Genomic DNA, 14,977 nt, shown 5'->3' with positions numbered 1-14,977 from the left:
GCCATGGGGTTCCAGAGGAGTGGCAGCTCCAGGGAGAGCAGAGAGCCTTAGGACAGAGCTGGGGCAGCACCAGGGGCAGGGCAGCAAAGGCAAAGCTCCATCCTCAGCCTGCACTTGCCTTCCATCACTGCAGCAAATTGGCTCTGGAATATGGATGAGGTTATTTTATGATTACATACAAATCCTCCAGTGATGACATGAGCCCCTTGATGAGATGATCCTGTGACAAGATACCCTGTAAAGCAATTAACTTCTCAGCAGATGTGGTTTTGGAAGGGGGAGGAAGCTGTTTAGTAAAAAGGTTTCTTGTGGCTTGACTGAATTTTAAATTTAGCTTTTGTACCAGTGCAGAAAGAGTTGAAATCAAAAGGCTCGTTCTTTTCACAGTTGCACCTATCTTACTGTACTAGATAAATCAACTTTGGGGTTGAGAGGAGCCTGAGACAAAGGGAAAACAAAAGGAAAGACAAAGGCTGCATATATTTTGTGAAGAAGGGCTGCTCCAAAGCTTATCGTGCCTCAGGTTCTGTAACTGCCAGAGTGAAGATCCTGGTTCTGCAGGTCTTGGGCCAGAGACCAGCACATCCCTCTGTGGCAGGCAGGTGGAATAGAAGCAGAGTTTCAGAACTGCCAGTTCTTACTCAATAAACACCTTGGGACAAACCCCAAAAGCAACCTTAGTTTGTTTTTTTTTTTTATTCTCATGACAAAGCAGAGATGGCATTAGCCATTTAATCATGGTTTTAATTCGTGACAAAATAGAGATGGCATTAGCTATTTAATCATGGTTTTACCTCTTTGTTCTGATAGCATTTTATTTTGGGGTTCATTTTTGCTGCAAGATCTTATTTGTGCACATTTTGATGCATATTCTTCCTCTTTTGCTTTCTGATTGTAAGATAGGCTTAATTGGCTACTACTTGTTTCATAGATATTCTAATACAGTTTTTATCTCAGATGTATCTTGCTCTAAGGGTTTCTTGTTTAATTTGTGGGAGAGGAGCTTTTCTTCTTTTTATATCTTGAAAGAACCCATTGAATTAATTTCTTCCTCTTATTTCTAGAATCTGCTTTTAATTGCTCAGACTTGGTTTGATGATATTTTGCATCTGGGATGTACTCTGAACATTTGGTTCATGTGAGATGGGCTTTTGGTATGATGCTTGGTATGGTAACAAATGAGTGTGCTGTGCTTTTAGCTTTCTTGTTAACAGTTTGCTTTATTCAGTATTCTGGTTTAGAACCTGAGCTTCAAATTTTGCTGAGGTTAAAGGGTGTCTTTTAGGTTATGAGTTTTCGTTTTGTCCTCTTTTAATAAGTGTATTTGTCTCCTTGACTGTAGTGGATATTTGTGTGCATTATAAAAACCCTCCTGCTTTGTGATTTTTGCTCTGGTAGCCAGATAGTGATAGTTGCTCACAAGTGATAAAGAGATGCTAAAATGCCTTTGGAGAGTCAGATATCTGTTTGAAAAGTGTCATTTGATCTATGTAGCTCTCAGCTCTGTATGGAGATGTTTAGAGTCCCGAATTCACATTAATCCATAGAAGTTGAGCACATTGATTTTTGTAAAAAAAAATCTGTATATGCAGATGATATTCACCTCAGCACTTCAGAGGAAGAATTCTTTTGACCTAGACACCACCTTTAAGTTCTGCTGAATGTGGCAAAAAGTTATCATGTTCACCAAAACCTTTGAGAAATATTCTTGTGTGCTCCTGCTACCTGTGGATTGTGTACAAAAACACAAAAAGCCCTACTCTGGATCCATACACGTAAGGTACAGCTGACCTCATGGTCTGGCATTTATTTTTTCTGTATAACTCGTGACAATCCTAAGCAAATAGCCAAATTTCTATTTCTGCTTAGAGTCTGACTCAGCCTTGGTTCTGGGTTTTTCACACTTTCAGAAGGGCTGTTTGTGTTACATGAAGATGGGCAAACATTGCAGCCTTGCAGACAGGCTGTTGGGGCTTAGGCACTCTTTGCACTGTTCTTGTCAGGAACCATTTGTATCTGTTTTGTCATTTGTAAGTAAAGTTCATAATATTGACCTTGTTTGTAAAGGTGTTGGGATCTACCTCAGGTAGATTTTCTCCAGATGAAAGTTGCCATAGAGGCAGCTCTGACAGATGCATTTCTGCCCTTTGTGAGGCCACTGTTCTGTCATATAATGGGTCCAATCCTCTACTTTGGGTCAATAAGAATGATTTGTTTTAGCTTAGTGCTTAAGAAATTGTGACCAAATGAATGGATAAGTTTGTAGGAAACTGAGGAGTGTAATATATTTTCTAACAAAAGCCCTGCACAGGCAGATAATATCTCTGTGAATTCACCCTTACACAATTGATGTGTGGAGAGTAAACCCCCAAAACCTGACAGTGAAAATGTGCTCTTGTGACTATCTCCACTTGCATTTGTGTAGTTTCCTCCTGTTTGTTAGTTACTTTGAATTTTTATTGAATGAAAAAAAGAGACTTTTAAAACAGAATTTTATTTAGATGGATTTGTATTTGGAATAATTAAAGTGAAAAATAGAGTACATTAACTTTGTCTCTGTGATTATACAGGAAAATCAATGAAATCATTTGGGTGACAGACCTTGAAGAGAATGTAAACTGAGCATGCACTCTTGAGTCTTTTACCTGACATATGCTATTACTGGACACGTATTTTTTTTTCTTACAAAGCTGAACAACAACTTGATTAAATGGTTGGTTGGCATTTACTATTGTATATTCAAAATTTAATAAGAAAAGGCTTCCCTCATACCCCAAGATTTTAATCTAGATTGCTTTCCTCTATTAAATGATTGTGAACTTCTACACTATGGCAGAGGAGATAGCACCAAAAAAAAATAAATCAAAATTTCCCTTGGGAAGTTTATTTTTCTGAAACAAAACACTGGAAACTGAATGAATAATTCAGTTGAAGTTGCTCCAGAACTGAATACATGTCAAGTAATGTGTCCTATCTGTAAACACTATCAAGAAAATCCAATCACATTGGTATTGACACATTTTCATTGGGAAGCATATAGAAAATGGGCTGAAAGAGAAATATGTAAAGATATCTTAGTATTTATTTTTAAAATAAATTCTTAATCTCTTTGGAAGTATAGAGATAAAGACAAATGCCAATGCTGTATCTGAAAGCTAGGAACTGATGTAAGCAATCAATTTCTCTGTGCAGGTGGGTTCAGAGAACATGTTGGAGAAACTTTTTGAAGCAGCTGATTGTTTTTTTAAAATGGGCTGTGTTAGGAGGCCTCATTTGCTATTTCAGAGGTGTACTGTGTTTTTGCAGGCTCAGCTGGAGATGATAGCAAGGGTCAAAGGTGGTCCACACCTCTGCAAATTCGATTAGGGAAAAGATTGATGCAAAACACAGGGAACTTCCTTCTCTGCCTTTCTTTACACAAGTTGAGGGTGCTTCTTTCAAAGACTGCCATGAACAGAACTTTTCTATGCCCTTCAGTGTATTTAAAGGATCTGAAGATCCAGATGGATGTATACAGGGTAATGAATGGTTGCAGGAGAGTGTAATTTTTGAGCATCAGGCTTTGAATTGCAAAAATCTGTTTTGATGATTCACCCTGATGTCAGGAAGGGCTCCTGTGCAGCTGTTGGAGGGGCCTTTAGAGAGTGAATAATTTACTGTAAGATGAATCACACCCTAGAAACACTCATGTCTCTTCATTAAACGAGTCTAGAGGACTAGCTCCGCTGTAGGTATGAACTTTTGAGACATTTAAAATTGGGTGTGATGAATTCAACACCTGTTCTCCGCATGGAAATTCAGAGCTTCCCTCTTGAGGAGGGATCCCAAACAAAAGAACCCCATGGCTTTTATACCCTCACAGTCTAAATCTCTGCTCAAAGCCTGTTTAATGCAGTTCAGGGCTGTGAGTGTTCACAAATTTCAGAGAATATTCTGAGTTGGTAGGGACCCCAAGGACCAGAGTCCAGCTCTGTAATGAATGGCCTCAACTTTGGTGTTGTTAAGCATCATGCTCTAACCAACTGAGCTGATCTCAGGGTTTTCATATCCAGCCTGCAAACAGAAGAAGGAATGTTCCTATTTTAGTGACCCACTCGCATTTTAGACACGGAAGAATTTGAAAATATCATGATTTGGTGTGCTGCTCTGTAGTGGCTGTGAGTTGCAGTCTGTTTTATGGTTCAGAATTTTAGGCAGTGTTGCCTCCTGATCAGTCCATATTGGCTGATGTATCCTAATGTGAGCAGACACGTAGTTTATTTTCAAAGTTTATTTTCATGTTCTGCTAAATATTTCAGCAGTTTCAAAAATTCATCTGGCATGGCAAATACTGTATGTATGATGTAGAGCTGCATCTCCACAGAAGTGGACATAAAGTGTTAACTTCTGCTTATAAAAGTTGTGTGTAAGAAATCATCTTCACTGCAAGAGACAACTCCATGTCATGTTTGTTCCAGAAGGAGTGGGACCCAGTATGAGAGGCAGTTCAGCTTCAGTCATGCCCAGTCTAAAGGCTTAGATCTTGGGCAGAGACACTGTCTTTGTGATCCTGGTTAATCTGTCTGTGTTTCAGTCTACTCATGGATAGAATGAGGGTATTTGACTGTTCTGCCATTCTATATTGGATATATACCATTATGCCATTGTGTATTTACACATTACAAAGATGCTAAAAATAATTTCTATTGATTAATCTGGAGGGGTAAGCATGAAAGGTATATCATTTATTCTTTTTTTTTTTGCTTTGTTTTATTTATAATCAGCCATATTGCTACATATTGAGTACATGGAAGGGAGCTGTCTCCTTGTCCAACAGAGCTTGATTTCTAGAGAAGTTCTCCCTCTATGCAGAGCAAGATGTGTGTGTGTGTATTAGGATGCAAATATTTAAATATATCTCCTTTCAGGAATACAATGATTATTTTAAAGATTCTCTATTTTCTGCATATTGTCTACACTATGGCAGAGACACTTGTTAGAAGTGTGTCCTTGAGAGATCAGGTGATCCCGATGATTGCGCAAGAATACTTAATAAATCAAAGCATGCAGGCAGGGTAGAGATATAGACACAAACCACAAGAATATTTGGGTATTTATTGATTAACAGGTGTATTTCTTACTGTATTTTGCTAAATGCATCAGTGGTTACTGAATGTATTCTGAGCATGAACATTTCAAGACAGTAGGATTGGTTCATTGTTCTATTACCCTGGTTTTATAGTTTAACTTCTTTGAAATATGTTGGTGTAAAGCAGGGGCAAATCAAGCTTTCTCTTGGGAAGTGACTGCAGCAGTCATAAATCTGGGAGCCTGGAGTTTGTAGTAGAGCTTCCATTAACCTGGAGGCCTGGGTCTCTCATGTTGGAGGGGCTGTTCAGTGTGCAGCAGTTTTAGTGACCACAGCTCCCCTGAGCCATCTTTCTGAGCCTTCCTTCTCTTGTGAATGCATTGTGCATTTCTCTGTGTTGGCATCAAAGCCAAATGTGCTGGAAACTGGTCTCCAAGGAGCTCTAGGCCAGCACTTCATACGCTGAAGTGTGTAATTCAGCTGTTCATATGCCAAATACAGAATATTGGCCACACGGGTAAAAACCCAAAGAAAGGCAAGTAAGGGAAAGTGAGTGATGTGGAAGCTTAATGTGGATATTTTGTTTGTTTGGGGTTTCTTTGTTTTAATTTTTTTAAACTGATGTGCTTTTTCCCCCTTTTCATTTCCCAGGAGTGTAGAGGGGCTTACAGGAGTAGCAATATGTTGTGTGTGTACTTGCCAGGCTTTTTTTTTCTGATGATGTTTAACAGTATACAATAATAAAGTAAATGGGCATAGTTTGTAAATCAGATGGTGTCAACCAAAACATCTTTTGGCATAAAAAGATAATCAAGGACTGATCTGCATCTCATGCCCTCTCTTGACTTCTGAGCCTGTTACTTTGTAGGCAGATCTGAGGAAAACAATCCAGCCTTGCTGACAGACGTGGAATAAGGTACAGACTAACCCTAATGAACCCCTTGATTTAAGATAAATGCCTGTTTCAGAAATGTAATTTGAATTCGAGTAGAACAGTAGAGGAATATGGGAAATCTTGAGCTTTTGTGTCTTAAGGATGGCTCTTTGTGAAGGGACTGGAAAGAAGGTGACTGCAGCCCTGTCCACACAGGCTGGAAGAGTTAAATCTCCAGAAAAGACAAGATAAGCCACATTAGCCTGTCTCTGGTTTGTCTTCCTAACTTGCAATTGTCGAACTGTCATATAACAGTGTCAGGTTTTGATTTTTTTTTATATGCAATTGCAGGTAGATATTGTGGAGTTCTTTTATCACCTTTAACTAGGCCAGGTGAATAAAAATCAAATATTCTTCCATAAGTAGTGTTTTGGAACCTGGTCAGCACTGGGATTTTATATAATAGGAGAAATGAAGGTTTTTATGGGATATTGATTAGCTTTTTCAGGAGATGAGGAAATCTCCTGTGGGGGCATTATTAACCAAAATCATGAATAAAGCTATGCTATATATGCAAAGATAAATTCCTCATGTGATAGAGCAGTTGAGTGCACATGCTCTCAAGGAGTTCATGCTCAAGGACTGTGTCAATTCTTTGTTTCTCATTCAGTATTTTGCTGCAGTTTTGCATTTGTGTAGTTCAATTTTGCATGAGGTATGACAGAAAGCTTCTACTTATACTTTAAATTATTGATAGGGACAGTGCATGCAAAAATCCTGTAATTCTCAAAACCTGCTTGAAAAGAACATCAGCTTGTTCTGCTGTTTGGGCAGGTAAAACAGCTCAGCGTGGTAATTTTATAGATAGACCTAATTAAATAGTAGAGATAGAATTTTCCTAGAGCTCTGAATGCGTCATGTGCATGAAATGTGATGAGTTAGGGCTGATGATTATTATAATAAATTTTAGCAATGAAATTATGACTATTACAAGAAGTCTGACTGCTGTGCTCACATTCTTTTGCTGTAATTTTCATATTTTTTGTTCTTAGGTTTGAAATGTTTCTTAAAAAAAAATAAGTAGTGTTAGACTTTGGTTTTGTTATATTTTGCTTCTATTTCATCTTGACAAATGGTTTACTCCTTTTCTTGATAAGCAGAAGTGGGTGAGATATAGGACTCTGTACTTTACCTTAACTTTGTAGATCTTTCTAGAATTTCTTTAATACTGGGATGTTATTCTAGGCCTAGACATGGGGGTGTTTCTGGCCGTGCCAGCCACGGGGGTGTTTCTGGCAGCATCTCACAGAAGCCACCCTTGCAGTCAATACAAACCCAATACCCATGGCAACCTGCAACATGAAAAATCACTGATTACACTTGGCGAGCCTCTGGCAGAAACACGTGGAGTGTAATTGTGAAGAGAAGTTCAGTTGATTGACTTCTGTGTCACCCTGGTTTTTTAAGTTTTTCTGAGCCTCCTGATGTTGACATTCTTGTAATGAACTTTCTCACACGCTTTCTGTAAATAACTCATTGTTCTGCATCCCTTTATGGAGGAGGAGAAAGTTGATGGACTGGTGGTCTGTCCAGTGTCATTGGAGAGGTAGCACTGTCACCCTCCCATCCACTGTCACTCTTGAAAAACTATAGATGTTGGAGTCAGAAATTAAACTTCCTTTTTTTCTTCACCTTGAGAACAGTGGTGTTTGTGTCCTACAGCGACACTTCTGGTTTTTTTAGTGGCTGTTTTTCAGGTTTGTTTTAAAGCCATAGCTTTAAAGAAAGAAAAACAATTTGACCACAGATAATTTTTTCACCACAGATAATTTCACCTCTTTAAGCTAGGGGTTATGTCAGACTCAGAGTCTCTTCTCTTGGCTGTCACAGTGCTGTCATTGCCTAGCAATGCACACTCCCTGTAAACTGGCCAGTAATAGAAATAGATTTCATCATCTCCTCCATAATTCGTATTAAGCATGCTATTTTTGTTATGAAGCAGGAAGTTCATGGCTCCCTCTGATGTGACATAGCAACATGAGAACCCAGGATCAGTCACTCTGGCCTTGAATTTTTCATGTTCTGGAGCAATGATGTCATTGTAGCGGTCTGTGTTCCTGGAAAAGTTGTTATGGAAACTTCATTACAGTTTTTCTAAAAATAAACAAACAAAACCCCAAGCAAAACCTGTTTAGAACTCCAAATACTTCGTTAATTTTTAAATTGTGTTACAGCAATTTTTTCATCAGGTAATTTTAGAGATTTGGTATGCAGATTGCTGCAGTCATGTGCACGTTTATGCAGTACATAAAGGTCGTATTACTTGCTATCATTGTTAGATACCATAAAGATGTCCCATTCTGTGCCAGACCTGTGCTGGTGACAGACACAAGGTGGATGTGCAGAAGAGGCACCACACGTGAGCACCCAGCCTGAGGAAATCCAATAACAAGGGGAGAAAGTTCCATGTGCAAGGAATGGCACAGATGTAGAGGGGGAAAAGAGGGGAGTGGAGTGGCATAAAGTTCTTTTGTGAAGTCTCTTCAAAATTCTAACCAGCCTGAAAGCCTCAAGGGGCTGTTGGATTTGGTTGGATCTCGTGTGTGATTGCACTTTTTCTCTAGGGTAGATTTTTAAAGACATCCCTAGTCTAAGATGGACCTATTTTATTTCTTTTTGCCCTACTGTGGTGGATTCTAGTGCTGTTATTTCTTTAGTCTAGTGCTGCACAACTGCACAAGGAGAGTTTCAATTTTATGGAGTCTTCATATATTTGTGATTTTAATTTTTTTTAACTTTCAAGTTGTAATATACTTTCTTCACCACAATCAGTGATAAATATTGCGTTTAATGAAAATTTTTAGGGGTTTTATTTTTGGTTCTGTTTTTCGTCTTTTATTGTTACCTGATTTTGTCAAGGAAGTTTTCAGAGGAGAGAGAAAATTCAAGTAAATGCAATGTCTTCCCTCTGCAGGATTTATGAACGTGTCATTGATCCCCCAGAAACAAATTTGACACCTGAAAGCAATTTATGGCTCGGACAGAGAAACAGGAAACATGGTTTCTTTAAGGTAAGCGATATGAAATGGCATGTGAGGAAGGAAATTAATAATAGTCAACAAGGTGCTTCCAATCAGTTGGCTTAGGTTCATGAAACATGATCTACATGAAATTTGGTAGGAACTGTGGACAGTTTGTAAACAGCTTGTTTACAAGGTGAAAGTTCCTGATGTCTATTCCAGTTATGGCTAACAAGGCACAGTGTGAGTGTTTGTTGTGAAAGGAGTCCATAGAGCAGCAAGAGGCCAATCTGCCTATCCTCAATCTGGGCATGGATTTGTTGCCAAGGTGATTTACCACCCACTCGCTTTCCATGTGAAGCTCTCAGCTCCTAAGACAATTTTACAATTTGCCTGTTTTCTGAGATGTCCCCAGATTTCCAACAAGCTAGGACAATTACACTGAACTTATTTCAGCACAGGAGCTAGGAATTTTAATTGTGAAACAGAGCTAAAAGCCAACGTTTGGCTTAAATGTTAGTCTGAGGGTTGCTCTGAACCTACAGTGCATTTCATTCTCCAGCAGCTGAGCTGTCAGTGTGAAGTGAAATTGATAGTATTATTTTATCCTACAGCTGTTGGTTTTTTACCTCAGCTGCTTCCCACTATTCCACAGATGGTAAACATATGTTTATAGCTACATAGGAAAAGGAAGAAGTTATATTGGAGTCCCCATCTTAAATTCTTATTTTATGCAGGCAGTCAGAGCCTCAGAACTCTGGGATATTATATGTTTGTAAATTAATATTTCTACGTGTTAACACTTTGGAAACAGCAGGGTAGCTAATGATATGCTAATGAGCTGACCATTTTTATTGATCATAATGAAAGCAGACAAGTACCTTACTTTGCTTTATGTGTGCTTGAATATTTTACTAACTTTCTTCAGGGCAGAAATATAATTGGTTGTGTTTTTTTTATCCTGCTTGAGAGTTCCAGAAATCTTACTTTTTTACGTTTCTTGTTGCAAAACTTGGGTTTTTGCCAGTTTGTAAAGAGTACACATCTCTTTCCATATATTTATATGCTCAGCAGGATTTCCCTTTCTTTTTCAGAGCAATTTGTTTCACTGTTTTAGCATATAAAAACGTAGATATATTTTCCTTAATGTAAACAGAGATCTGCAGGGAAATAAGAGCATTAAAAAAGAATTAGCATTTTTGTATGTGTGCTGGAGCCATGAAAATGTGTGCAAGGAAAAGCAAGCTCGTTGCGTGAATAATTTTTTTTTGGTACCTTTTGCTATTGATCTTGATACTGTTCATTTTCTTACCTCACCACTCTTTCCAGTAAATTGTGCCTGTCTGTACCTGTGATCTTCACCTTTTGTGCCTCCAGTTCTCAACTCCATCCTGCCACAGCAGGGAGGGGGATGGAGAGGGAACAGCCTGGGCTTTGGGAGAGGGGACACTGAGCTGGGCAGTGCCATTCCCAAACCAGGACAGCCCTCACTGGCGGCTAATGTGTGATAGGAAGGGTGGAAATAACAAGAGTCAGAGCTGGTGGATGGTTTATTTGCTGTAAGCATCTGTGGTGTGAGGTGTGGAGCACTGGCCGCAGTGTTGGCCTGTCCATGGGGATGTGTGCCTATCCCTGTGTCTGTTCCCTCATGTGCCCCTCACAAGGGTCTTCTGCAGAGGGTGTTGGGAAGGATGAAAGCTTGGCAAGAAAGTCTCACAGACATGGATGCTTGGCAGGAAGATTTTTAAATGTAGAGACTGATGAAGGAATAGAGATGGAAGCAAGTTTTGATATAGAAGAAAAGAATTGCTGAGCCAGTCTTACTGGATAACCAAGGAGGCAAAAGGTGTGTTTTCCACAGCTTTTCACCCCCTTTTCCTCCTTCAGGCCTGTTAAAACAGCTTTTGAGAATTTGTAATTTCATTTAGATGTTAAGGAAAGCATGTTCTTGCTGCTATGTCTGCCATGTTTTCTCAGTAGGATCTACAGTACTGTGTTTAGAGTCAGGACAGAGATTTCTAGGAGTGTTATTCAGAGATCTGCCTTGAGGGGGAATAATCACCAGTGTCATGGAATGTTGGAGAAATTGGGCTGGTATTTAGAGAAATTCTCTGCTCCAGAGTTTTGGGAGTTCACCCCTGAACAACTACAGGACTCTGCTAAAGTGACAGTACTTGCAGGAAGAATGCTGGTGGTGACTCCAGACTGGAGCAACTCAAGCAAAGGCAAACCCCTCCAAGGAATTCTTTTTGCTCAAGGACCTGGGTTCACTTGGTGGGTAGTGCAGAGAGACAGGGAAACACAATGTGTACCACAAGGGGATTTGATTTTTGGATGAGAGCAGTCTGTGCTGTTGATCTGTACATATAACATTGGCTGCTGCTTGGCACTGTCCCTGTGTGCCATGGGGTGGAATGGAGTTCAGAATTAGCGGCACAAAAGGTGAAGATGATGGGCGTAGATAAGAAAAATTTACTGGAGTCATGAGATAAGAAAATGAACAGTAACAGCAACAACATTATTAACAAAAGATATAGGAGAATGAATTATGTACACATTCCTGATAATAGATGATACTGGATGGCTCCCTCCTCCACATTTTCTTGGCCATAAGGAACTCTTCCTCCATGGAAGAGAGTCTCTTCCCCTGCCTCCTGCAGTGGTGTGAGTGCTGTAGAATTTATATATATATATTTATATATATATATATATATATAAAAAATATATCATAATATATATTATATATTATAATATATATATAGTATATATATATTGCATATTATAAATTATATGTAAATTATAATATATTTATAATAATTCCCACATCCCAGCCATGCTCTCTCCTGGCTACTGCAAAAATTAATTAACCCTGTGCTGGACAGAGCCAGGACAGCCAAACAAACCCAGCATTTGTTTCAGGGTTAAGGGCCGATGATAACCATTATCATCACGTAAGGAAGCTTAAGAAAAGGCAACCGAAGGGAGAAAAAGATTGATGCCAGATATCTGTGGAACATTCTCTAGGATGGATCTGATTGCTGGCAGGATCAGAATTATCTGCAAAATTTGTTTTATTGCTGAGGAGAACCCTTCCCCCTAAGGGTGCCTCCAAAGAGCTAGTGCAAAAATGAGCTTATTAATGCCTTGGTGAGAAGGTGATTTATGTTGCAAGACAGTAGTTTTCATAACTACCAGAGCAGGCTCTATTGATCCTGCTTGTGCCTGGGAATTGCATATGAGGTGCCTGAGAAGCATATTGCTGTTTTTATTGCACAGTATCAAGTGTATAATTTATGTAGTCATATGGCTATAATTGTATATATAATAATATATGTATAATTATCTATATATGTAATTTTATATGTATATTATATATAAAATTAGATATAAAAATTATATATAATTATATATATAATTTAAATATATAATATATATTATAAACTATAGATATATATTAAAATTATATATATATATATATATATATATATAAATATATATATATATATATATACATATATATATATATAAAGTTTATAGCAGAGCTGCTGGCATGGCTTTGCCAGGGCACAGGAGTTTCAGGCACATCTGCTGGTGCCACCATGTAGAGCCTTCCCAGCCCTGGCCAGGGCAACCTGCACAGCTGTGTGGATGATATTATCTCTGTGGGAGAAGTAGGTTATAAAGAGGATGAAAGGCAATGGAGGAAATGAAAATGCACTAGTGGGGAGTTCATGGAATATATGAGCCTTTCCACAGAATGTGGGAGGACTGTTCTGTGTGGTGGATATGTGAGAAGTGCAATTTGCTGGGCTTTTTGCATTATGTCCTCATGGGATGGGATTGGTTTTCAGTGCTGCAGAACCTGAATTTCATCGTGTAGCTGGTAATCTGCCTGCACCAGATGAAGGCTCTTCAAGCTAGCAAGTCCTGATGCTGAGCTGAAGCTTTGGATGTCGTTAGCCAAATGTTTTTATTGATAACATAAAGGTCGTGTCTGCTTGGGAAAGGAAAAACTGGAAAGATTTTGACCACTGACATCACACTGTTAGGGACAAATCCATGCTCTTGCCAGCCCAGACTTAATGCTGAAGCAGGAATAATCAGAGTTTTTTCATATTTGTTGCAATAATTATGGCTTTAATAAGTGTTTGCCTACAATTAAGTCTTTCCATTAAAAAAAATACATCAGCAAAATTTCTGCCCTTGGAAAGTTTACTTCTTTGTTTGATCATAATAATTCATTCTCAGATGTTTTATGGACCTAGAAGTCATCTATGTTAGTGAAGTTCATATTCATATGTTATTACATGGTAATATGCTTTCATGTGGCCAGAAATTAAGACACATAAAATAGTTGTGTTTCCTCTTCAGGCTATGTCTAAATGCAAATCTGTCCGAAAGACAATTGAGCAGTGTGACTCTGATGCAACAAACACATTTGAAGATGCACCTAAAAAGAAAAAAGGGCTGAAGAAAAAAATCACTTCTTTCTGGATGGTGTCTCATTAGCTAGGCAATATGATGTGGTGAAACTCTGTAATCTCATTTACTCTGGGTTGAGCTTTTCACTGCAGAGGCTTAAGTGTTGAAGTGTATTTTTATGCCTCACCTTCTAATTTCTCACAGATGACTGCTGACAGAAAGTGTGCAAAATGGCTTTCAGGATGTTCCATTTCCAGTTACAGTATTGCTTATTACTTATGGTTTCATTATTCTCATAAGTGAAAAGGTTAATAAATGTGTATACTGCTGCAAGAACGACAGGGTGATCTGATTATCTCTGCTAATATTTTCAGTTAATATTTGATCATGAGACAGTAAGCAGGAAACAGTGCTTGCTGATTACATTCTGCTCTTTGAACACATGAGCATGGAAATGTGACTTGCCTTGCCAGGCTTTAAGGACTCTCTGAGGCCTCTATTTATGGGTGGCATGTGAATGCATGTGGCATATGGGTGCCATGTGAGCAAGTGATGATGTCCTTGCCCTGCAAAATTCACCCTATTGCAATTTAACTGAAAATTAAAGCACAGTCTGGCAAATCAGTAATTTAATTAGATAATAACTGCTGCCATGATAAAGTTCTTTTCAGTTTGAAGAAATTTTTCTGTCTGTGAGGAGGTAGAGCTGTGTCACAACATGTGATTGTTGTCTAGGGAAGTGCAAATGTCAGCACTAGAGGTCCCTTGATTTCCCTTGCTCCTGTCCCTTAGTGGCCATGACATTATTAAAGCAGTGGATCCTGTGAAGTAAGAACATTGCACAGCCACAGATGCAGCAAATGCTTCATCCTGAGCTAAAGAGAACAAACCCAAGCTTCAGCATTTTCTGCACTGTCTGGAGCGTCTGGGCTGCTTCAGGGCCCAGGTGTGCAGGGGCACTGGGCATCTGCAGCTTCTCCTGGGAAGGACCTTTAGGTCCTGCCTCCCCCTGTCCTGCTGGGGTTCAGGAGCCCCAGAGAAGCTGCCCCTGTCCTGCTGTGGTTCAGGAGCCCCAGAGAAGCTGCCCCTGTCCTGCTGTGGTTCAGGAGCCCCAGAGAAGCTGCCCCTGTCCTGCTGTGGTTCAGGAGCCCCAGAGAAGCTGCCCCTGTCCTGCTGTGGTTCAGAGGCCCCAGAGAAGCTGCCCCTGTCCCACTGTTGTTCAGGAGCCCAGAGAAGCTGCCCCTGTCCTGCTGGGGTTCAGGAGCCCAGAGAAGCTGCCCTGTCCTGCTGTTGTTCAGGAGCCCCAGGGAAGCTGCCCCTGCCCTGTCCTTCTTTGGTTCAGGAGCCCCAGAGAAGCTGCCCCTGTCCTTCTTTGGTTCAGGAGCCCCAGAGAAGCTGCCCCTGTCCTGCTGTGGTTCAGGAGCCCCAGAGAAGCTGCCCCTGTCCTGCTGTGGTTCAGGAGCCCAGAGAAGCATGCTGTCCCTGGGTTAAGAGCCAAAACCCAGCTTCACATTTTTGCAACCATGGAGCGCCCTGTCCGCTGTTCAGGGCCCAGGTTGTGGGTCAGGGCCGAGGAATCTGCCTTCTCCTGTG

At 39.8% G+C, this 14,977-nt stretch overlaps 1 protein-coding gene across 3 annotated transcripts in view; it reads left to right on the top strand.

The window, feature by feature from the left end:
- NELL1 (neural EGFL like 1) overlaps positions 1-14,977 on the top strand; it is a 273,003-nt gene that overhangs the window by 47,999 nt on the left and 210,027 nt on the right. For all 3 annotated transcript variants that reach the window (XM_064715789.1, XM_064715788.1, XM_064715790.1), the window contains one exon: positions 8,917-9,013. In XM_064715789.1, coding sequence (XP_064571859.1) covers positions 8,917-9,013 — 97 coding nt within the window. The remainder of the gene's footprint in view (positions 1-8,916; positions 9,014-14,977) is intronic.

This window comes from Zonotrichia leucophrys, chromosome 5, assembly GCF_028769735.1.
Source record: "Zonotrichia leucophrys gambelii isolate GWCS_2022_RI chromosome 5, RI_Zleu_2.0, whole genome shotgun sequence".
NCBI classification, from domain to species: Eukaryota; Metazoa; Chordata; class Aves; order Passeriformes; family Passerellidae; genus Zonotrichia; species Zonotrichia leucophrys.
This window is presented reverse-complemented; position numbering and strand designations above follow the sequence as displayed.